Consider the following 26,251-nt stretch of genomic DNA (forward strand, 5'->3'; position numbering starts at 1 on the left):
AGAGCCCAAGGCGGGGACTCGATCCCTGAAGGGAATGCAGAGGCTTTAATCCTCTGAGCCACACAGGCGCCCCTCTAATTGAATTTCTGAGTTGGCCTCAACTTCCGTGCCCCGTTACTTAAATAAACTTTCCAAAATACAAACATGATCAAGATCCTTCTGTGTAGAATTCAACTCTGGCTTGCCGTATTATTTGTTAGAAAGCCTGACTTTCTTATTTTAACCTTTACAAACGTTGGAGGTGTCTTTTCTTCTCTCACTTCTTCTTTCTCCACTTTGCCACAAGTGCCTTTGTCTTCAGCGATATGCTTAGACTTGTAATTTCTGAAATGCAGTCTTCTTTAATCCTTTACACCCGCTGCTCTGCCACCTGACTTAAAGTGTCCTCCTCACTACGTTCTCACAGTGGTCTAAGCATGACATCTGCACAGAACTAGCAAACAATGCTGTGATTATGCTTCACTTGTCTGTCTTAACACTCGCTTAACTCCTGGAAGGTAGAACCCAGTCTGGTCTAGTTTTTAATCTTCCATACTTGGCTATCATGGAAACTGCCATATACTCTTATTGATGAATGAAAAGAGGCCAAATTATAATAAGAACTCAATGGTCAACTTTGTTTCAGCACTCCTCTGAGAACTCATCAATTTACTTCTGATAAATGTTACTTCTTTTGGTAATAATATTAACTCTAGTGTCATTTTCTTTAAAAAAAAATAGGACAATATCAGCAAGGGTGAGTACATTATTGCAACTGATGCATCTAAGAAAAGTAGTATTAGAGATATTTGAGTTGGTAACTTCAGTTCATCTCCACTGGTATTTTGAGAAATGCATGCTTCAAGGTTGAGAGTTCTGTGAAGATCCGAATTTAAAAAAAAAAAAAAGTTTCAAAGTAGATATACAAGGGAGTTTCCAGTTACTATCTCCACGAAAGGTTCAAGATCTATGGAAGTTGGACAGTGGCAGTAAGAAAACTACATAGAATCTCAAATCTTTAAAGATTATAGAGAGCTGATCTAGGTCCATCCTTTTCATTCTCATAACAGAAAATGCCTGGAACAAGTAAGTAGTGCTCAGTAAACATTTGATGAGTGAATGTATGAATTACTAAGTATGTGAATGTTGGGGGAATAAATGGATGAATAAGTGTATAAGTAAATTGAGCTCTTATTATAATATTAATGTATAGGGCAAAATAAATTAGATATAATATCAAAGTAAGAAGACTTGGCAAGTCAACAGATCTCTATATAGAAAGAAAACAGGCATAAAAAAAGAGAAAGTTTAGAAGGAAAAGAAATGACTCTAAACATAATTTATTGTACTAAAATTCCAATAAAAGATAAGATATGGACTGAGTTTGATTGAAAAGACAAAATCAAGTTTTACATTTTTCCTAATTGCATCTGGATAAGACTAAATCAGGCTTTTCATTTCCAGGTTCCAATTGTATGTTTGTGATCATAGTTTAGATTATGCTTACAATTCATGAAAAACTAAACTTGGACAGAAACACAAGCTGCTTCTTTCTGTAATGGCTTTCTAACTTCTTTTATGTTGATTACATTTAAAAACCACCATACAGAAAAAAAAAAAAAAGTCAAAATGAATAGTATTATGGTTGCGATTGGAATTCAATAGCCCTATGACCTATCCATTATGTTATAGTATCCTCTGGAATAACAAATATTTGAATTCTAAATATCTGAAATTTAAATCAGAACTGATGGTAGGTTGAATAATAAATTCCAATGCCAAAATTTAATTTTGCATTGCTGCATAATTTTTATCAATCTAAATGGCATGCATATTTAAAATACATACTGGCTAAAGAAACAGTATGAAGTCATTGTTGTGGGGCAATAGCATAATGTTTAATGTTTCTCTTTCTGGCTGTTTTGAGATTTTATTGTGGGCTGCAGTTGACAGTCCAGAGGGCATATGGATATAATGAGAGTATTTATTTCAAAGATGCCCTTTCTAAAGTCTATGTCCCTAAGTGCAGGGAGGGGAACGTTTACGGTAAGTATCGTGATTTTCCTACAGTGCAGTTTCTCTATGTTGTCAGCATTGTTCATTCCTTTTCCTTCATTCCGTAATAGATTGAAATAAGGTCACTCTCGGCATTGGTTATATTGGGGAAGGTAATAAGCTCACTTAAATTTAAATCTCCTATTATTCAAAATCATCATAAAAACACATTGAAGCATGATTTCTTCTCCCTAGAATATAGACATCATTAGAGTAGGAACTATATTTCCAGCCCTCAGACTAGCGTGTGACTTATAGTTACCTCAGTAGGAATTGACCATTATTCTTGATCTTCTAGATCAGTTGATTGAAATCGACTAGACCTAACAATCTGGATCTCATCCTGGCACCAGTATTTTCCAGTACATATCATGTAATCTTTCTGAGGATCAGTTCTCTTCTCTAACGTGAGAATGGGTTTTGCTGCCCAGCCTCCTTCAGGAAGATCAGTTGATATGATTTATGAAATGTGGCATCACAAATTGTGAGGTGATACACAAATGTATGGTATTGTTAGCTCGACAAGGAGACAAACAAAAACTTTTGAACTGGTTATTTGTTACCTGTCAACCAGCAAGTCCCCAGTCAGGATAGATCAAGACTGGGAATGTTTTAGGTTGTACCCTGCAGAAAGGTGTCTGAAAGCAAGAAAGGGTTCAAATCTAGCATATTCTCCTAGTCAACAGGGTTTCATGTCTGGCATAGTAGTTGTGACTCCTTAGAAGAAGGAATACCATCTAATAATAAGCACAAATGAGGCATGTGAAGTAGCTGGGGTCTTCCCCAAGACCACCATTCTTTGATTCTCTTGTTGATTCAATGTTGAAGAAATGTAGTCTTTGCCATGATGAAATCTGCTTTTCAAGATACAGATAGGGCTGCGAATTTATTCTTAAGTCCTTGTGGCTAGACATGCAGCAAGGGTGAATAAAAGGTGTCAGTAATGGCTGGGTTTCTTTAGCCCGTTTCAAGGTAAAGCATTATGTTGTTCATAAAGAACTGATGAACTTTTGGCCCTTAGATGTGAGAATCACCAATGGCAACACATTTTGTTACTTATAAATTCTGTCTCCATTGTATATCCAGGAGAATATAAAACCTTAGTACTAAGATCTTTATTAGAAATCTATATACAAATATTTAATATGGAGCATTTCCCATTTGATGATGCTATACGTCAAATAGCCCTTCTTGGCCAGCCTTCATACTAACACAGATAAGCTATCAAGAATGGTTGCTGAGGAAGTGAAGAAAAGATGAGAAATCAGATGGATGCAGCAAACCTTAAAAAAAAAAGTTTTTTCATATTTGTAACTTTTCACTTGTGTTCAGTTATTTAACTGATATGTACAATATAAATAATAAATTCTTTTAGTCTTTTAAAGACTTACAAAGGCATATAAAAAGAGCCACAAATGCATATAATGCTATTCAATAGATACAGCGGTGCTGAACTAAGGCGGAATCCTGCTTTTCAGAGCTCAAATTTAGGGAGCTAAAAAAGGGACAATGCAGTTATTGTGCTTATGAACACCTCCCAGAGATACTTAAAATGACCTGTGACTATGACTATAACAGCAGTTGCTCCTCTTCCTCAGCCTCCTTCCTTCACCATTTATAACCAGAGTTGTTGGATGGTTCTTGACACAAAACTGAATATATTTTCCATCCCTATGTGGACAAGTCTTAGGACTCTGAAAAGCTAAGAACAGCTACTACTTCTCCTAACCCCCCAAACTTTGTTTCCACTTCTCCTTTATTTTCCCGTAGCAAAGTCCCCTGTCTTTCTCCTGAGCCCTCATTCTCAGGATTCTTCACCAGTGGACTCAGTTGTTGACTCACTCTGCCCGTGGTCTGTTCCTGTCTGATTCTACATCCTTCCCCTTCACAAATCCAACCCAGGTGTCATTCCCCGAAGAGCACAACACTGTTCTTGTCTCCTTTCTCTTACAGAGCTAAAGACAGTGGCTGAGATTCGGTGATGTTCCCTTGTAGACTCTCTGGGGGACTGGAGGAAAGAAATGCACCATTTCTTCACATGTTAACAAGGCTTCACACACTATGATAATCTGGTGATAAAGGGGCACATGCAAAATATGCCTTTGGAACAACTGCCTGGGACTGATAACACAAAGGGCACAGAAGGGCTCATTCTCTAACGCAGCACCCATGTTTGGAGGATCTAGTACATAAAAAACAGCAGGAGGCATTTATATTCAGGTCACCACACCAATTCAGTAACATTTATCTAGAGCCAACCATTGCGCTGAGCACCAGATTTATACAACTGAATATAAGAAGCTTCAAGGAGCTTCCATTCCAGTGGGAGACTTGGGAAAATAAACGTGTAATTGCAATATAATATGTTAGGTCTAAGGTAAATGTACAAAAAGGGTGGTCTAGAAGCATCCAGGAGGGACAATTAACTCACCCTGGAGGTTTATATCTAAGGCTGCCTGAAAGAGCTGGGGCTTAAGCTGGCTGGGACTTGTTCCCATCCCTTAGGTAGATAATATACAAACACATAAAGAAGCATGGGAATGTCTATGGTTTTTTGTGTAACAATTCAGCTGCATAATATTAAAAAGGTTTTGATGGGCATACTGAGACCATAACCAACCTTCATAACATTCTGTAATTAAAATGCGGAAATATATTTGTGCTCCAAATAACTACCTTATGAAAAAATCCTTTGGGCCCTAATGCCTGTTTAGAATAAAGAATAGCCAAACTGCAGAAAAGATGAACAAAAATGGCAATGCTCTGCTTTTTGTAATTGGCGGTTAATATATTAAAAACACTATGAGGTTTTCATATGAATGAAATGCATGATTTTACCCATTATGGGTTCTGATCATTGGTTGGAGAAATACATTTCTGAATTGTTTACATTTCTTGGCTTTATTATAATGGTAGTTATGAGTGAGTAGAACATCACTCGTATGCTTTGCAATGTAAAGTCTCTTCAAAGAAATGAACCTCTGAGTCTCTGGGGCTTACATTCTCAATAATATAACCTCAATTATCATATACATGAAAAAGAAGTTTAATCTCAGGACTTCAGAAACCCATATATAGGCAAAAAGAATGAATGGATGCAGCTGAAGTAATTTTCCTCATAAGAGAGATACTTAAAAAGGCCATGTTTTTAAGGGCATTTGAGTGGTGTAGTCTGTTAAGCACTGGGCTCTTGGTTTTGGCTCAGGTCATATTCTTAGGGTCATGATCTCAGTGTTGTGAGATCAAGCCTCACTCTACTCAGCATAGAGTCTGCTTGAGATTCTTTCTCCTTCTCCCTCTGACCCTTCTTCTCCTGCTCTCTAAAATAAATAAATAATTCCTTTAAAAGGGCCATATTTCGTGGGGGGTAGGAAAAGAATAAATGAAACAAGATGGGACCAGGAGGAAGACAAACCATAAGAGACTCTTTTCTTTTTTTAATTTTTAATTCTTTTTAAAGATTTTATTTATTTAGTTGACAGGCAGAGATCACAAGTAGGCAGAGAAGCAGGCAGAGAGAGAGGAGGAAACAGGCTCCCTGCTGAGCAGAGAACCCGACGCGGGACTCTATCCCAGGACCCTGAGATAATGACCTGAGCTGAAGGCAGAGGCTTAACCCACTGAGCCAACCAGGCACCCCACCGTAAGAGACTCTTAATCTCATAAAACAAACTGAGGGTTGCCGGGGGCCAGAGTGTAGGGAAAGGGTGGTGGGGTTATGGACATTGGGGAGGGTATGTGCTATGGTGAGTGCTGTGAAGTGTGTAAACCTGGTGATTCACAAACCTGTACCCCTGGGGCTAATAATACATTACATATTAATTAAAAAAATTTAAAAAAGAACCATATTTATTTGGAAGAATATTTATCACTATTATCAATAATAAGTTAGGGAAAGTTAATAAGAGAGGGAACAGAGTGATTAGTCACAGTGCCTAACATGTGCTGAATGCTTTGTTCCTCGTGATAACCCAATGAGGTTATTTTAATGATCTCAGTTTTATAGGTGAACCAGTAGCTAGAAAAGAGCAAAGGCAGTAATTCCAACCCAGCCCTGTCCCATCTTAACCTTACTTTTTTAAAAATTCTTTTTTTTTTTAAGGATTTTATTTATTTATTTCACAAAGAGAGAGACACAACGAGAGAGGGAACACAAGCAGGGGAGTGGGAGAGGAAGAAGCCGGCTTCCCGTGGAGCAGGGAGCTTGATATGGGGCTCAATCCCAGGACCCTGGGTTCATGACCTGAGCTGAAGGCAGACATTTAACCAACTGAGCCACCCAGGCAGCCATTACCCTTACTTTTACATCACTGCACCTTATACCTCTATGCCTGATTAACATGTAATAAATGCTAGCTTAAATTATTTTTTCCCAATTTTAAAACCATTGAATAACTATTTTTAAGTTCCTAGTTTTGTCAGTTACTCTCCTAAATTCAAAGAGTAGGAATTGGCAAGCTTTTTCTGCATAGGGCCAGGTAATAAATATTTTAGATTTGGAGGGCCATATGATCTCAACTGCAACTGCTCAATTCTGCTACCATAGCAGAAAAACATAGAAAATAGACCAAAGACAATACGTAAACGAATGGGTGTGATTGTGTTTCAATAAAATGTGGAGTCCTGAAGGAGTAAGGGGCAAGGTGGACAATCAGGTGACGTTTTTTTCCAGACCTAGGCTGCAGAGTGCTCACATTCACAGGAGAATGTGTGCCAGGAATCAGAGACATTTCGAGTTTGCTGAAGTGTATAATTGGAAGGGATGAGTGATCAGAGATTACAGGGGCTCAGAAGTAGAGATGGCAGTTATACAGATTGCTGGTTTTGTGTCACATGTGTAAAAGCATGTCTAGTGCGCTTAGGACTTTGCTATAGATCACATTCCCTTAATGGCCCTTTCTGAGTACTATGCTTTTCTTTGAAGAATTTCACATGCTTTCACTGTCAGCTGGTTTTGGTCACTGCAGGAAGGGAGGGACCAAGCCCCGATTTGCATTTGCAGAGACTGACCGACTGGCTTGCAGACAGGTGAAGTGACATGCTCAGGGGAGGTGTGGTGGTGGTGGTGGTGGGGGTCCACTAGCCAGCCCTCCCCCAGCTCCCAGTTTAATTGTTGCATCCCTAACCTTTTGCTACTGACCTGTGGCATATTCTTAATGTCTTTTAAGGATAAACAGATGAGGTTTCCTGATTACTCTCTCCTTTCAGAAGAACCAAAGCCATCTTTAAAAGAAGATAAAAAGAATACTTGAATGCTTTTTAATTTCTCATTTAGATTTGCAAATCTATTTATGGAAAAGTCCACTTAGCAGCTATTCAGTCTTTCATCAGGATCCATTGCAGGGCAAATTGATTTTGTCCCATTCACTAATAGCTTGCTTTAGGTCACAGAATCTGAGGAGGTTGTGACTACAGAAAGTGCCATATGAAAAATAATAAAACATTGTGTCGAAGGAAGCACTAGTAGAATAATGAATTTTTAAAAAGACTTTTATTCATAAGATCTGTGAAAAGTACAAATGAACAATGGAATAAATTAATAAGTGATTTCATTAAAATGTTCTGCTTTACATAATTAAGACTTAGATTTTATAGATTATACTCAGTTTCAATTTCATGAGGAACAATTTGCAGGAAACCAGGAAAAGTTTCTATTTTGCTATCAATGCTTTTCCTTCATTCTATGGAATCTATGGGTTCAAATGTTGTTATTTTATGGATAAAGAAATGTGGTTCTCACAGACAAGATAACAACAGTGTTTCCATATTATGTAGGCATATCCAGGGCTGGAACCATATTCTAGCCTTATTTTGCTTATTTATGTTTGTTTTTTGTTTCAATTTTTTGCCAGAGAATGAAATCTGATGATTTGGCTACTGGGAATTCTTCAGAATTGAATGATAAATTTAAAAACTTGCTTTTTTAATACTAAAGACATATCTAAACAATACTGAAAAATGTTTCCAAATCAGTTTTTTGACATTTCACATTATGACTTCTAAGTTGCTTATTAACCCAAAAAAGTTTCAGTGTTATAAATGTGTGAGGGCAGTAGATCTTGTTGAGTAAATTTTCTTAGGATCATTCAACAAATATTATAGCTAAGATTTAATTCTGTTTAATTATATTCATACATTAGGCATTTCTAATTATTAGAACATTTTTTTTTCCATTTCTAAGGTAAATAAGGGGAGCATGTATTTTCTGGAGAAAGGTTAAAAGAACCTAATATTTCAATTTAGTGAAAAAGTGAATAATTTGGAAAAGTAGCTGTGTTAAATATCTGACCTAATTACAGTTGCTTTGGGTTTTGGTATTCCATCATTTCATTAAAATATGTTGATGGCATTTGCCTAACTTGCAGTGTTTGTATATGCGTGTGAATTTATGTGCACATATATATTTTAAAATACAGGCATTTATACATACATGTATTTTTAAAGTGTAACATTCTATAACAGAAGGAAAATAATGGAGCATTATTACCAAGACCATCACTTGAATAATTTCAGTTTCAAGTTACCTGTAGAATTCGAGAAAAAAATTACAAGTTTTCTTGACAATTTGATTAAGGCTTCATTTTTACATGTCATTAATGGCAAGGCCTTAGAATAGATTTAAGTTAATCTTTCACAGGATACTTTTGCTGAAAAGAGAGTGAAGAGACCATGTAGAACTTGCCATGGGTTGAATCGTGCACCTCTCCCCATCATTCGTAAATTGAAGACCTAACTCACCAATGCCTCAGAATATGACCTTATTTGGAGATAGGATCTTCACAGAGGTAATCGAGCTAAAATTAGGTCAAAGTATGGGCTTCAAACCAATCTGATTGGTGTCCATATAGAAAGGGGAAAATTTTGAGATAGACATGCATACAGCAAGAACATCATATGAACATGAAGCCAGCCATTTACAAGCACAGAGTAAGGTTCAGGAGGACTTTTCCCTCTGCATTCTCAAAAACAACAACACCTTGATTCTAGATTTTTGGCTTCTGGAACCATGAGGCAAAAATTTCTGTTGTTTAAGTCACCCAATTTGTGGTCCTCTGTTATGACAGCTCTAGCAAACTGATAGAGTGATTGACTTCTTGCCAAATGACAAATCAACCTTTTCCCACATTAAGTTTTGACAAACCTCACTTATATGATCTCCCTTGCTTATTAACCAAATGCTCTTTATGAGTCACTGTAGTTTCTGAAATCACTGCTTTTCTTAGGAAATTATACACACACACACACACACACAATTAGATATATATAGATAAAATATATACATGATTTTATATAGATAAAATATATACACAATTTTATATATAGTTCCAGAAATCTGGCTTTTGTGACAATTTTTAGTTTCTCTGGAACAGAGATGCTATAGAAGCCTAAAGCAATATAATTATGATCAGTCCTGGGACTAAAATATTAGCCATTATTATTTTCTCCTGAAAACTGTCTTAGCCAAATTTTTTAACGATCTGATTCTTTTTACCATCTGTAGAGTCTTTTATAGGTGCACATTTAATCAGAAGTAAGATGTGGAAAAGAATCAATGCTATTTTTGAAGAACTTCCTCTAATGCTAAACCAAAGGTTTAATATTCAAATTTGAATAATTAATGCATTTCCCTTTTGTTATAAAATTAAAAAGGAAAAGTGATCTTTTAATTAAAAAAATAAAAAGTTTCCTGAACTGTTTTCCATGCCTTTTCTCCTCTTCTAAGGTAGAGAGACATTGGATTTCAAACATCCTGTAAAGCATAGCTCTAGAGCATTGTTGCTCAAGGGAAGGCTGCTTAGCAGTTTCCAAAAGAGCATGCTATTGGGCAACCACAATTTTATAAAGCTTATTTTATGGAATCTGCTATGGCTTTGTGATACTAATGCAGCTGTAATGCTTGAATAAGCTTAGTCAAATAAGTGATAAAAATGCTCACTCCATAGAAATAACTGCCCTGAATGATCTCAATGTTAGAAATACTGGTCTTTTAATAGTAAATTCCTCTTCAGATAAGCTATTTGAAATGAAGGGCTAGGGGATTTCACCATTCTCTGTCATACCGATTGTCCCAACACCTGGAATCTGGAATCTACCCTGGCCTGACTGAGGAAAGTGGTTCCTTTCTCCCAGCCCCCAGCACTAATACCAACGTTGAGTTAACCTCACAGTAAATACCAATCAGGTTCTTAGAGAACAGGGTCTTAAGTTTCTATTTATTTCTTACTCTTGAGGTGCCAAGGATATAATTTTATCTCTAGAATACTCGATTAAATGACTGCTCTTCTGCCTAGTAAAACTGAAACTGAAATGTTGAGGGTGTGAAGGAGATAGAAAAAATTTTCAGAAAAAAATTCAGGAGATTAAAAAAAAATCATCATTTTGTTTTCATCTTTCCTTTTTAAAGTTGTTTTGTTTCAAAACTGTAATTGGCCAGAGATAAAGCCTTTTTTATGAGTTGCCAATGAGAGACATCTTCCAGACATAAAATTTAAGATCAATATTTGGTCTACTTTGACAAACAATTCAGAAGATTAAATATTAGGGACTAAGCAACACGAATTCTTTGAAAACTCTGGTAATGAGTAGACTTCAGAAAACTGGTTCTCTTTAACTCCCCTGTTTCAGTTTCCTTTCATATCAAAGAGGATGAGAATACGTGCTCCATTCTATAGATGTGTGCAGCTTTATCAGCTGTTTCTAAAACTCCATGGACTCCTTAGAAGAAAGATTTGTATAAAGTATTATTTGTGTTTACCTAATTGCTTGCATTTTTAAAATATGGGCATGGATACCTTAATGTTCTTTTCAGACATGCATAAAGGAGCTTCAAGCTCATTTAGAAGTCCTTTGAAAGGCACAGGAAGCTGCTTTTTTCCTATGGATTAAATGATTTTAAACAACACAGCAAATCTTATCTCTCTCTAGATATTTTGCCTGCATTTTCTTCATGGGGTTTGTGGACTCAATCCAGAAAGATGAAGGGTCTGGCTATACTATTCTGATCTGTTCTAAACTTTTCAAATGGCTTAGTGATGATGTGGGACCACGTTAAACAAAATATAATCATATCCTCTTACAATGGTGCTCATTCTAAGTGTATGTCTTTTCTCACCAAAATTATTTACTATTTTGATTCTTTGACAATTTAAAAACTTCTACTGATCTGTTTTCAGCCAAATTATGGCAATAGCATTAAATCTGGAGTAACTATAGAAAGTGTCAGTTTATATTACTCATAATTAAAGTTGTAAAAAAATAAGGATATTTCCTTGTAACTTTTATTTCAAAAGCCCCTGGTGTACTCAATAAAATTAGTGGGTATATACTCTATTATTGGTTATATTAATATTAAATTGGCTATATGAATGGATATATACTCTAAAATACCCTTATTCATTTACATGTACATATAACAAAGATGAAATTATTAAATTATTACTGCTTTTCCAACAAATGGATGGAAATTTCCTCATAAATAGAAAACATAGGTTCAGTTTTATTTATATTTAAATATATCAGAAAACAAGCCAGGTTGATTCATGAAACGATTACCTAAAAACTCACTTCTTGGCCTTTTGGCTAAGATCAAGTGTAGTACCTAAAAACTCACCCAGAGAAGTAAACTTGAAAGAAATTTAGATCTTAGTTCGTGTATTCTCTTAAATTTCCTGAACGTAGCTGATGAGAATGTGAGAAACCCCTTATTTTATGAGTATAGTTTTAAGAAGAAGCTTTACATGAAGTCCTTATCATTATTATTGAATATATTTATGTAAAAAGAGTATGAATACCTGTGCGCCTTTTGGGGTTGGAGCAGGGTGGGGGCTGGAGGAGGGAGAGGAGACTGTCACACTTTCTTAATGAAAATAAAGTAGAAGCTATTGTGACACTGCAATGGTGGGATTATGACTCCATGTTGGGTAAAAGCAGCAGGAGACGATTAATTCTTAAGGAATCGTTGATTTCCATGAAAATGTCTTTAAGAGAAAGGAAGTAAAAACACACATTAGAATCAACAAATCATGAAAATCTAATGATTCTGAAGCACTGAGTTTAGTATTCTTTTTTTCTGAATTGAAATAGCATGCCATTACTCCAGTCTTTTCTATCTCAGTGAGTTCCTGATTCACTGGCAATGGGGCAATTTAGTAGGAGGAATGCTGGGGCTAGGTGGAGTGTTTCAATTATGCATATTTGGCCCAGGAAGAAAATGAATCAACCCAAACATAAAATGCTAGAAATTAATTTCTCCAAGGAACCTGAATATAGTTTATGGATCATATGTCTGTCCTGTTCAGATCATATTCACTAGGAACCAGAGTCTAACTTCTGTTTACCTAAAACCAAATTCACAAAATATGGGAGGCTTTCTGTAGATTCTGTCCCCAGACTTCAAACTTATAAAGTTAGACAGATCCTAAGTTGGCTTCTCTTTTTGCATGAGACCTCCTGCATGCATGAGGTGAGGATGGATTATTTTTCTAAAATAAATCTGATGGAACCTGTCAAAGTCATTGTTATTTAAAAAGTCATTGTTACTTTTTAAAAGTGATCTCATGGGTCTTGTTGATTACTTTCAATCCCTAAATTACCTAACAATATGTAGTACCATTTGACATTGTGATCTGGGCCACTTGGGCAGGTACTGGTAGTAAGGGACCTTGGCCATGATTTCCATTATTTTAACATGAAAGATAGAGCCCTATTAAAATAGCTATGTTTATTAAGCTTAAAATATATTAATACTTATTTTAGCAATTTTTAAAAAGATTTTATTTATTTATTTATTTGTCAGACGGAGAGAGACAGAGAGAGAGAGCACGAATAGGGGGAATGGCAGGCAGAGGGAGAAGCAGACTCCCCACTGAGCAAGGAGCCTGACAGGGTACTTGATCCCAGAACCGCTGGATCATGACCTGAACAGAAGGCAGGCGCTTAACAGACTAACCCAGGCATCCCAGTTTGAGCATCGGACTGAATTGTATCACTCTCAAATTTTCATGTTGAAGCTCTAACCCCAGCACGATAGTATTTGGAAACAGGGCCTTTGGGAGGAAATTAGGTTCAGATGAGGTCAAGAGGGGGAAGCCCTGATGATGGGTTTTGTTCCGTTATAACAGGAGATGGTAGAGAGCTAGCTTGTTCTCTCTCTGCTATGAGAGGACACAGTTCTCTTCCTTCCAAGTCAGCAAGAGTCCTCACCAAAATCTGACTATGCTGGCATTATCTTCTGCAATTTCTTGCCTCCAAACTAGGGAAAAAAAAATTCTCTTAAGAGAATTTTTACCAGTCTGTGGTATTTTGTTATGCGAGGCCCCACTGACTAAGATGATGCATCAACATGCATTTGTAAGTTGGCCATTAGCACTTTTATTCATCTGTACTATTTCCAGTGCCTGATCTGGTTGTAGAAACCTCTCCCAGATGTTGCACTTTTTGGAGACGATAACCATATTAACATTGCAGATGCTAGTTCTAATTGCCTCATTAGAAATAAAAATGTGTCTGCTTAATTATTGATATTATTTAGTAAATATATATATATATATTCAGTCAAAGAAATGCACATCTTTATCTCTATCCCACTAGTCTTTCCTTCTCTGTTGGAACCTGAATTATTTTGACCAGCTAAGTTTCCCACTTATTAGATGTACACATATGCTTTTACTTCTTTCAGTAACATATCTCTTATTTGAACATTTTCATCTATCATGAAAATATATTTTGTTCTTTATTTAATTTATTACTCTGGTAAGAAGTTAATATGTACTGCATAGCCTTACATATGCAGAAATACTGTGGTTATTTAATAAGATACTTTTAAAAAACTGATTCCCTTCAGCAAAACGTAAGAAGTTTTTCACATTTATTTTTTATTTGAACCTCACCGTGTAAAAAGTGCTGAAGCACTACATCCTACTTAAAGATAGATGACTTACTCTCATCTTAGAGCCTTGTTGAACAACAAAAAAGAAAAATACCAAAGTCAGGATAATTTTATGTCATTCTATTTATCAAAAATTTACATAATCACAGGTAAAAACAATAGTGTTTATTTCAAAAGTACACAGAAATATCACTAAGGAGTTGAAATTCTTAAAAAAGAAGTTGGATTTTAAGAGTAGAGTTATTTGGGTTCTCTTAAATAGAAAAAAACGAATTCCTCAGAGATCCTTGGTCACCGTGGATTGGTAAAACACAATGCATTTTACCTGTAATATGTTGGGAGTTTAACACATTTTGTTTCAAGAAATGAATTCTAATTATGTACTCATTATTGTTCTTCATCTCTGATTTCAGTTTCCTATTTGTAGAAAAAGTAGTAAATGCTAAGTTGAAAATGACAAGTTGAAAAGGCAGGGGAAAATTGAGCTAATACAGGAAAACACATATACTTTAATTTGCAGTAAGGACTACTGAACTGGAAAGTGAACGAATGGATCACAGTGAGGGTCTACCACCTAGGAAGATAAATTCTACCTCTCACTCACCCAAACACAAGTGAGGTCTTCTTAAAGCACCTCAATCTCTGAATTTGCCCTTGAAAACACCAAAAGATCATTTTATTTAGGACCATGACAATGAAGCCACTTGAGAATTAAGAACTCTTTTTTCAAAAATGAAAATAATTTTAAAGAACTTGATATTTAGATTGTTCTGACTGATCACGCCTCACAACACAAATATTGAAAGAAAAGAATTATTTACATCCATGGCAAGAGCCAGAGCATCACTCAGAACTTGTGATGGCTAGTAATACAAACATAAGCATATTATTTTATATATTCCCATAAAATTGGAAAGCCCAGACCTTTATCTGACTCTAAACACAGCTGGCTCTGTGAACCTACACAGTGGAACCTGGATCCTGCCTCTTTCCATCTTGCAACTGACTCTCCAACTAGTGGGATAGAGGACAACTTGTAGACCCCCCAGCTTGCCAACCACAGCAGAAATAGAATGTCATTCAAGAGCTCCAGAAAAAAATGTGGAGGAGTCTGATTACCCAAGAGCGTGTTCTGATTGGTCAGGCTTGTTTTAAAGAACCAGTCCTATGGCTGGGACTTAGATGAGGGTTCACTTTCTAGTTCCACTACTACACAAAGAAATTCTGCTGGAAGAGTATGGAGAGTGGGTCGGTAGGAAGAATTGCCAGTTAATGTAAAAAAGTAAGTTTATATTGGCTACCTCTGTAGGTAGATTAGGCTGCTTTATTATCCTCTGAAATATCAACGATGATATCTCAAAAATCTTAGAGAAAAGGTGGCAGTTTAAGCCTTTCATTGAAATTGACAGGAGATCTCTTTCTGGTGTGAGACAAAGCTATTTTTACTTTGAAAGACAGTGAATAATTTTTTTTAAGTGCCTAGAATTTGAAGGCTTCTAAAATTTACTCTAGGGGTATTTATTATGGTTTATCAACTACATATATACATAAATATATAAAGCATATATATATATATGTAAAGCATATATATATTATATATATATTAACTAGAGCATCTAGGATTATTTTGACAAAGGCCATTTTTGTGAATTGTCATGGTTTATCTTGCCTCTCAAAATCTATTTTCATTCAATTTATATATACTTCTAGAAAAACATAATTTAATTGTCACAGATGTCTATGTGATACATAGACATTCTGCAGACACCAGGATTGATAAAAGATGGATTTTTCATTTTTCAACTTTATTTGCCAAAAGATATTTTTAGCAAAGTTTCTCGAAAATGTTTACTTACATGTGTATTTCTAGAACATCCAAATATAGTAAAGGTCATTCTTGTAATTGGGAATTACATTCTTAATATAATTTTGGAGTAATACATATTTTTACATTGCCATTGTTAGTATATACTCCTTCTCTGTACTTTGTTCTCAGATTTTCGAAGGAAAAATACAGCATTGGAGTAGTCCATAAACCACATCACATAGGAAAATGCAAAATTCATAATTAATGCTTTTATGTAATGAGAATGTAATATTTTATTTATACCATTCTAGAATATAGGGGCTTTCCTGAGCATCCTGGAAGAAATTGTATTGTTAGTGTCCCCTAGGAATAATAATAGGCAAGTGTATTTGGCAGTTTGATCTGATTAATAAGGCATGATGAGGTTAAGTGACTTCTTTTAGGAGGCTTGTGATTTAGCCTTCAGTGCCTAACCTGACTGTGAATCTTAGTGTTTGCAGCCCCTAGTTTTATGTTATGGGGCAGAGTCTCCACTTCTTTTGCAGCTGATTCTAGCTTTCTGTATTTCATACAAAACAATGTGCATGAAATCAGAAGGAATGGAATTAAAAAGTAGGCGTGGAAAATACTGCCACATATCCTAGATGCTCTGAGATGCCAACTTCTCAGGAGCATTGCCCATGTTGAATTTCTCAATAATATTTACCTCTCATTTTTTCCCACCATATCAATAACCAACTCTTGTCATCTTCAAAATACTTCTCAAACATTAAATAATCTCAGATTACACACTCTGTTATTCACATATTTCTTGACCAACTGTCAGAGAAGGCAATTTATATTTCCCCTCAATTTTATTCCTCTTGGCTTTGTGTGGCTTCTGCAGTAAATTTGAATGGAAAATGAAAAGTGCAATTTAGTATGTTTCCATAACAAAGGAAACACATAATATTCCATAAGCAGTATAACCTTCAGACTACTTTCAAATTGCTTATATTTTTGCCTTCTGAGCTGGATACACAGAATATATTTTCAACATTTTTGAGTCTTGATTAACGTTTATTGGAAATTTTGAGGATGTGAAGACAAAAACATACAGAAAAAAAATCTAAAAAATCACTTAGTGTTAACATTTTCATCCATTTAAAAAACTGTACCATATTGGGCGCCTGGGTGGCTCAGTGGGTTAAGCCTCTGCCTTCAGCTCAGGTCATGATCTCAGGGTCCTGGGATCGAGCTCCACATCAGGCTCTCTGCACAGCAGGGAATCTGCTTCCTCCCTCTCTCTGCCTGCCTCTCTGCCTACTTGTGATCTCTCTCTCTGTTACACAAAGAAATAAAAAATCTTAAAAAAACCCAAAACTGTACCATATCTGTTTTGTCAGAATTATAAGGTGAAATAAAATTTGAGATTCATAATAATATCAGTTCTTTTAAATATGAAAGTTCTCACTTAAACACTGAACTTACATTGCTTTCTGAATTTATATGGTTTCTCATTTTTCTGATAAAAAAAGAAAAAAAAGTATAGAAATTCTTGTCCTTTTAGAAATTTTTTAGTTTTTAAACATGTGACCAGGAAAAAGGAAGACATGACCAGGATTTGACTAATTTGTATCAAATCCCAATAGATGTGTTCTTTTGGTTTCAAGATACCAAGCAGGTGCGTATGATATTGTCTGCAGAAATACACTCCCACATCCAGTTCACTGAAGTGAATCTGAAGTGCAAAAGCAATTCTTCTGGTGTTATCCATCTAGCAGTAGCGGGAAGTCTTCCAGAGATTTAAAAACTGGAGATTAGCAACATATCAACTTTCAGGTGGCCTCTCCTAAACACTTGTAATTCACTTACTCTCCTGCAAATCATTATTCCAAAGGTTTGATTCACTCGTAGCCCCACTTGGATCTTAAATTGCACTTCGAAGCACTCCTATCCTTCATCCATTTTCAGAACTGCCATTAGAAGTGATGGGAATTTGGCACAAAAATCAATGAAAGGATATGATATGAGATCGTTCTAATTTTTCCTTCTTTGAGATCCATCTCAAGTACAGTCTGTGAAATCTGTTTTTTAAAGGTATTTTTCCATCTTGCTATCATTTCAGCTAAATTGGGTTCATGAACTTGGGATATGTATTCGCATAGATTTTCAGAAAAAAAGGAGATTTGTTCATGCTATTGTTAATTTCTACCTAAAATTATTTCAAAATCTTAATTCATTTTACCACTATTTGCCTTATCAGCTTTTTAATGTCTTAAAAATATGGGGCTAGATTTACTAGTGTTATCTAAAAATGCTTGTACTAGTTATGTCTGGTTATTATTAATACCTACTAATACATACACTTGAATGTATTTGATTTTCTTTTTCCTAATCAGTGATTGAATTTTATGACACTTTTATCAATAGAAGTATATAATTGTTTATTGATAAACATTTAAAAAGTAACACTTTATTAACCAGAGCATTTAATTTTGCATGCAGTATTTTCATTTCTTCCCCCAATAACTAAAAATTTTCATATGAACTGGACTCAAACTCTAAACACCCCATATACACAGCTGTTCGAAGATTCAAAATTTGTCTTTCTGTTTTAACAAAACCCTCGACACTGTAAACATTTGTATTGCAACAAAGTAACTTTATTTGTTACAGATCATCTCTCTTGGTTTGTTGATAGGGCAAGGCAGTCTCCATTAATATGAATAAATTACAGTATGTGTCCTTTTATTGTATTACAAGAAGGAAATTAGTTGATTAACAAAGTCTTTGAAGGCGTCATAACATCCCATTTTGACTCCCTGAAAATACCTTAGGCTAACATACATGTTAAATGGAAACAAATGCCTGCATTTATTGAAGAATTAGTCTTTCAACTTCCACTACTCTTTCTGAGGTTAATCTTGCCCTTCTGGTCTTTCTTTGCCATTTTAGTAATGGTTGTACTGGCCACAGAGGTGGCCGTAGGAATACCGATGATAATGATGTTGATAATAATGAAGAGATAGTTTAGCAGCTGTTGTATTTTCATTTATTGAATAACTCAATGTAGCAGGAAATTTTCCAAGAAACTGACATGATTTATTTATCCACCATCATAAACCTGTAAGTCAAGTTTTACCAGCCTCATTCCTCAGATATAGAGGTTTTTCGCTCAGAGGTGAGGAGCCATAGTGACCTTCTAGCCATGGAGTTAATCCCAGTCTCTCCTGACTGTAAAACCTGTGGCAGACCTGTTTTGCTTTACTGTTTCCATGAAAAAACTACACGTAACTGAAAGGAAGAGTTGTGCAAGGTAGAGAAAGGGGTTGAAAGATTGAAGGGAACACTTTAATTCCACTCTGAGACCGTCAAGGAATACCAAGAATTCCCTTCAGTTTGAAAATACTAAAACCATTCAGCTATTATTTAGCACATTCTAAAATAACAACAAGTAATCTTTCTGGTTAGGTGAAATTTGTTTTGTGCCAAGTGTCAAAGGAGTATGAAAATTTGAAGTTTGTTTTTTAAATTTGAAATGTAATTTAGAGGTAAAAACTAAAATTAAAAATGAGTAATTGTTGGATTCCTGAGTGGCTCAGTCGGTTAAGCATTAGACTTTTGATTTTGGCTCAGGTCACAATCTCAGGGTTGTGAGATCGAGCCCCATCCAGCTCTGCACTGGGCATGGAATCTGCTTAAGATTCTCTGTCACCCTCTCTCATTGTCCCTGACCCCTCTTCCTCTGCCCCTCTCAAAAAAAGAAAAAAAAAAAAGACACTTATGTATATTAGAAGATGATTAATAAAAATTTCCTTTTTTGATATGTAATCTTAAATTATTTTCAATAATTTAGCCTGTATTTAAAATATATGAAATATATTGTTAAACTGTTATTTTGGAAAAAAACATTTGAATTGTTAGAGATTTTTTTTCTCTTTAGGATTCAATACATATCTGTATAATTTGGGATTAAAAATACTGTGAGAATCACTTGACTATTCTGGATGGTTTTGAATTGTTCTTAAATGTAACATGATACAGTTGTTTCAGATGATTTCTAAGTTATCCCTAGAGTTAACTTCCTGTGAGCCCAGGATTGTCAATATAATCAGATATGCCTAGTCTCCATTGAGAGGGGCTTGCTAATCATACAAAGGCAGCAACTTTGCAGGAATAAAATGAAAGAGCAACAAAAATTTTAAGTGGTTCCTCTGTATATACAAATACCACAAAAATAAAATAAAGAGGTAAGCATCTACTCTTGATTCCAGCACAAGTGATCTTAGGGTGGTGAGATCAAGCCCTGTGTCAGGTTCCACACTGAGCATGGAGTCTGCTTAAGTTTCTCTTTCTCTCTTCCTTGAGCCTCCCCCACCCTGGCTCACACTCTCTCTCTCTCTCTCAAATAAATAAAATAAATGTTAAAAAAAAAAAAAAGAGGGGCGCCTGGGTGGCTCAGTGGATTAAGCCGCTGCCTTCGGCTCAGGTCATGATCTCAGTGTCCTGGGATCGAGCCCCGCATCGGGCTCTTTGCTCAGCGGGAGCCTGCTTCTCTCTCTCTCTCTGCCTGACTCTCCGCCTACTTGTGATCTCTGTCTGTCAAATAAATAAATAAAATCTTTAAAAAAAAAAAAAAAAAAAAAGAGGTAAACAGTTGAGGGATAAAGCTGCAGCTTAAGATCAGATAAAATTTTACTATTGTATGTGTGTGTTTGTGTATATACATACATATCTACACTCTTGCAATGAGTATAAATATGTATAAATACATATACATGCATAAACATAAATATTTGTATATTCACATATACATGTATTTAAAAATATACATACTTCTGATCAGGTACATGTATATGTGTGTGCAGTTTTTTAAACCATCGAATGGAGGTCGTTTATAGAAAAGCAAACCAAAAATTCTCAAGACAAAATATATAAAGGGAAAACAAGTATACAAAAAGCTCATCTCTAGTAATCAAAAAGTTACAAAAGAAGCAGAATTTTCCTTCTGCATGACTGCAAATAGTTTGAACACTGGTAATACCCAGTATTGTCAAGGATAAGAAAACAGAGATTCCTAGCACGTAAAAATTTCAAAAATATACCAATTGCCAAATACATATATGTACTTTCATAAGATATAAAAGTGATGTTTTTGTCTAAGAAATTCTATATTTAGGAAATTCCCTAACATAAAAATTATTAATGGTTTGATGAAAATCTCTGCCATGTCCCAAGGTAGAAAACTTTTTGACTAAATTATGCATAGCCATGAAGTGACATGACATGCAGCCACATAAGTAGTATTTTATGGAACACATATGGCAAGAGAGCTTGTTTATTATATATTGCCTAGTATAAAATATAAAGGAAAGAGTCATGATGACTTCAAAAACAAATAAAAGCAGGAATAAAAATGTTTACTGAATATAGTAAGATTTTCCAACGTTTTTCCACAGAAGATCACTTAGATCTTCTGTGCCCCTTCACAAATAAAAAATGAATGGCTTCAATAGAAGGGTCCATTGCACAGTTAAACCAGGATTCCAAAAAGGATTGTATCCATTTGAACTACTTTATCATTGATTTTGTTTCTTCCCCAGAGGAAACATTTTTGATTGCATGCAGAACTGACATATGAACCTAAATAAAGGAACAAGGTGTTAAAAAACAGCTTGACCAAAAACCCCATTGCCTTTGATGGTAGTGGATATAGGGGGTGATAAGGGAGAAGTAAAAATGATTGAAGGTGATGACAAAGTTTGTGACTCCCACGTATTATTTACAGAGATTAGGAGAGGAGGAATGCTAATCACTAGGGCATGTGGATTTCGGAGTGGAGGTAAATACTAGGGTAGTGGGCAGGAAGTTTGGCCCTGCCACTAAGGAAGTGTGCTCTACTACAGAAAATGGTACAAACAATTTAAATATACTTATATAATCTGTGTGTTCTTTTGGTCACCAACATTTAACATGAAGTTCTAAATTGTAATTTCCCTTTCTGAATGTTTGATTAGGAAATGCATCTACTACCACAACTGTGATCGACAGCAAAAATGGATCCGTGCCCAAATCCCCTGGAAAAGTGCTGAAGAGGACGGTCACAGAGGACATAGTGACAACATTCAGCTCCCCAGCAGCCTGGCTTCTGGTCATTGCTCTGATAATCACATGGTCAGCTGTTGCTGTTGTTATGTTTGACCTGGTGGATTACAAAAACTTTTCAGGTAAGGTCTGTGAAATGTGGGTTTTAGAAGAAAAGAGACAATGTTCTTCTCTCCCATCTGTGTTTCTTTTCATCATATCTTCCTGCGAGAAATAAAGCTCCCTGCAAACATGAGGGAATGCCAGTGTCTGGTTTCCTTCTTCCCCATTTCCTTCTATTCTTCTTTGAGTGTTACAGTCCGTGATTTCAAATGAAATCTATTTCTGTATTTGTAATGCTGAACACAAGCTGAATGTTACAGTCCCATGAAGATAATGATTAAAAAGTTTGGTGGAGATCTGGTTTGGGAACAGGGACTTTATCAGTTTAAAACCAAACCAAACCAAATAAAAAAACTTTTGGACAAGTGGGAAATTGTATAAAACATTTTTATGTCCCTCTACCATCTGGCTCCAAGCTTGCTTTCCAGAAATTCTCTTTGCTCCTCCCATCAAAACATCCTATTTTGAGTTCCCGAAAATAAAGAGTGTGAAAAGGATTTTCCCAGAATTACTCGTAATGAGATACTACATCTTGAGTGGCCATGTGTTCTTATGGGTTTGGAGTAAAACAGGAATAATGCCAACGGAGGAAAGACAGATTTTCCTTATGGTATATTCACTCTCTGAGTATACCGTTTATCACTTTGTTCAAGGTATTTGGACACTTCTAAAATTGTATTTGTCGATTTCCACACCTGACATGCTCTATTGACTGTGAGTTCCTTGAGGGAAGGACTCAGTCAGAGGTATAATGAATATTAAATAAGTAAATGAATAAATGTATGCTTTTTAACCACAAGCGAAACCATTTCATTAAGCTCTTAATGTGCTCCTACATATTTGCACCATTTACCCCCACCCCCATTTCCCATTTTCTTTCTCCAAAGGGAGTGGAATCAGTAGATCTGAAACTATAAATATCATAAATTGCATTCTGTACAATCAGATATCCTCTCTACTTCTTATTATGGTATTATGCTTTTTAAGTAATTATTTATCCAGAACCTAGTATGTATGCCAAGCAATGGCTACATTAAAAGAAATATAAGTATTAACATTGCAAATCCATAGAGCGGGATCATTTGTGTTTATTGATGTAGCAGTGTGATTGAGATGATTCCTCTTGCAATACCATTAGTAGCTGTGCTAAAGTGTGCATTATCTATCGGGTAGAGATAAGTCTCATGATGTCAATGAAAGAAAAACACTATCCGGAACTGTGAACCTCTTCTCTAAATAAGTAATACTTTGGGTATATTCTGTAATGGAGGCTTTTAAAAGGATATACAATTAAAATGCCCATTATATAAAATTAAGACCTAGAGTTTTAAGTGAAAACTTGGCTGCATGATTCTAGATGATTTTCCCTTGAGCCTTTATGAGTGGTGATATTTTGTCTATTCTTTCTTTTTCTAGAATTTCATTCATTTACATTTTGGAACCAAATACGATTGCAAAATATAGTTCTTTAAGCTTTACAATAGATATATTTGAAGAACTGCTTGTAAAATCTCATATTTATAAAGTTCATAATTTAGTGAGTACACCACAGAAATTACTGTTGCAAGGAATTTGTTCTTAATTATCTTATAAAACGAACATCTACTTGTAATTAGACTTTCAGATCAGATTACTTAAATGTAAAACACACTTAACAATCCGTGGTAGAGTTTCCTTGGACTACTGTAACTAGGTGTTATTGATCATGCCTATGTTATTGGCATTTCATCTCACGGGGGAAAAAGAGCCACTGTATTATTGCTACTTCATTTCTTCTTTCAAGGAGTGTTTATTAGGCACATCTTCTGTATATGGCCTCCTCTACCAGTTTCCTATATTTATTAGTGACCTAACCATCTATCCATTCCCCACAGAAAGAAACCTGCAAGTCATCTTTTAAATCTGCTGAACACGATCAATCCCCATGCTGGATGCCAGCTGACTCTCATATGTCTCATGAATCCTCTCCCTTCTCTGGTTACCGCTGTCTCCGTTATTCCATTTCAGATCTCGATTCTCTGTTGAGGGCACTCATTCAATTTCTTCTTGACTCCTTCATCCAGTGTTTCCCCTTTACTCTTGCTCCAAAGGTATCTTCATAAAACATAAATTTCGCCAAGTATTTTCTATTGCCAAAGTACAAATTCCTTGGCATGAAACTCAAGTCTTTGGCTTAGATCTCTCTTTTCATCATGTAATTCAGTGTATGCAACCTGTTTTCCAGCCATCCTTACTATTGCTTCTCCCGGCTTTCTTTCCCGAAGAATACACCCTTCCTCACCTCTGCTCATACCACCCTCTCCCCACTCCACCCTCCCAATCAGAAAGTGTGATGAATGAGTTAAAAATGTGAACTCTGATGCTGGATTTCCCTGGTATTAAGTCCAGATCTTACAACTTCTTACCTATGTGATATTGGGTAAATCACTTAGCCTCTCTTTGTCTCAGTTTCATCATCTATAAAGTAGGGACAATAATAGGACCTATGTAATAAAATTATTAAGAGAATCATAGAAGTGAATATATTTGAAGTGCTTAGAACAGAACCTGCTTTATGACAAGCATTGTAAAAATATTAATATCACTAGTAGAGATTCATTCCTCCATTTTCTTTCTTTTTTTTAAGATTTATTTATTTATTTATTTGACAGACAGAGATCACAAGTGGTCAGAGAGGCAGGCAGAGAGATTGGAAGGGAAACAGGTTCCCCGCTGAGCAGAGAGCCCGATGTGGGGCTCGATTCCAGAACCCTGGGATCATGACCTGAGCTGAAGGCAGAGACTTTAACCCACTGAGCCACCCAGGCGCCCCTCATTCCTCCATTTCCTTAAAGGATGAATTCATCCTTCAAGACTTACTCCGTTTTTTGGTGAAACTTTCTCAGATTTCCTAAGAAAAATTCACTGCACTGTGCTTTCATTCCCTTAGTACCTTATGGGTAGTTCCATTAACAGCAGTTAACACACTGTATTATCAGTATCTCTTTACTTACCTGTTTCACTCAAAAACTTAAATTTATCTGAGGAAGGAGCTGGCTTATTTACCTCTGTACATGAGTGACTGTCATGTAGTAAGTTCTCTGCTAACCTTTTCTTATAGGATACAAATCTTGAAATTTTTATTTTGAAATAATTTTTTTACATTATGAAGAAAAACAAAATTTTTATTTTATGCATTCTTTGACCAACTTTAAAAATTAATAAATACATTTAATAAAATCAGAATTAATAATAATGAAATATGTTTATCAGATGAAATGTTATTTGTCATATTTTATAATGGTCATCCATGGTTACATAATAAGTTACTTCAAAAATAAGTGGTTTGGGGCACCTGGGTGGCTCAGTGGGTTAAGCTGCTGCCTTTGGCTCAGGTCATGATCTCAGGTCCTGGGATTGAGTCCTGCATCAAGCTCTTTGCTTAGTGGGGAGCCTGCCTCTCTCTCTCTCTCTGCCTGCCTCTCTGCCTACTTGTGATCTTTCTCTGTCAAATAAATAAATAAAATCTTAAAAATAAAATAAGTAGTTTAAGGGGCGCCTGGGTGGCTCAGTGGATTAAAGCCTCTGCCTTTGACTCAGGTCGTGATCCCAGGGTCCTGGGATCGAGCCCCACATTGGGATCTCTGCTCCATGGGGAGCCTGCTTCCTCCCCTCTCTCTGCCTGCCTCTCTGCCTACCTGTGATCTCTGTCTGTCAAATAAATAAATAAAATCCTAGAAAAAAAAATAAGTAGTTTAAAATAACAATACATGTTTATTATGCCAAACAGTTTTTTCAGGTCAGGAGTTTGGAAAAGGCTTTGGGTAGATCTTGGGGATGCAGTAAAGAAGTTGGCTGGCACTGTGGATATCTGAAAGATTTTCTGTGGTAGTGGAACCATTGGTAATATGTCTCATTCATTTGGCTGTCAAGTTAATGCTGCTGTGTCCTCACAACATGACAATTGACTACTCTCAGATCCAAGAGAGAACAAGAAAGAAGCCACAAGTCCTCTTACGATCTAAACTTGAAAATCATATACCATCAGTTCTGCAAAATCCTTTTGGCTACGCAGGTCAACCCCATTTCTTGTCCTAAGAGACTACATAATGGTGTGAATACCAGCAGGCAATGATCATTGGGGACCAATTTGAAGGGGGCTACTGTTAGGTCCATTATTAAACGAAACAAGACTGAGACAAAGTGAAAGTTATTTAAAGCTTTATTTTATGATAAGTATTAGAAGTTAGACTGATCGGTCAAGGGAACGAGACTGAGACAAGGTGAAAGTTATCCAAAGCTCTATTGTATACCAAGCATTAGAAGTCAGACTGACCGGCTGGGGCCGTCTCTGA

At 35.8% G+C, this 26,251-nt stretch overlaps 1 protein-coding gene and 1 pseudogene across 1 annotated transcript in view; both read left to right on the forward strand.

Annotated features, from left to right (window-relative positions):
• The window catches only part of TRDN (triadin), a 379,114-nt gene that overhangs the window by 26,625 nt on the left and 326,238 nt on the right, over nucleotides 1–26,251 (forward strand). Inside the window, exon 2 of the mRNA XM_032339654.1 lies at nucleotides 21,728–21,937. Within this exon, the coding sequence (XP_032195545.1) occupies nucleotides 21,728–21,937 (210 nt within the window). The remainder of the gene's footprint in view (nucleotides 1–21,727; nucleotides 21,938–26,251) is intronic.
• LOC116589646 lies at nucleotides 11,594–11,737 on the forward strand (annotated as a pseudogene).

This window comes from Mustela erminea, chromosome 4 (assembly GCF_009829155.1).
Source record: "Mustela erminea isolate mMusErm1 chromosome 4, mMusErm1.Pri, whole genome shotgun sequence".
In the NCBI taxonomy this organism is placed as follows: domain Eukaryota; kingdom Metazoa; phylum Chordata; class Mammalia; order Carnivora; family Mustelidae; genus Mustela; species Mustela erminea.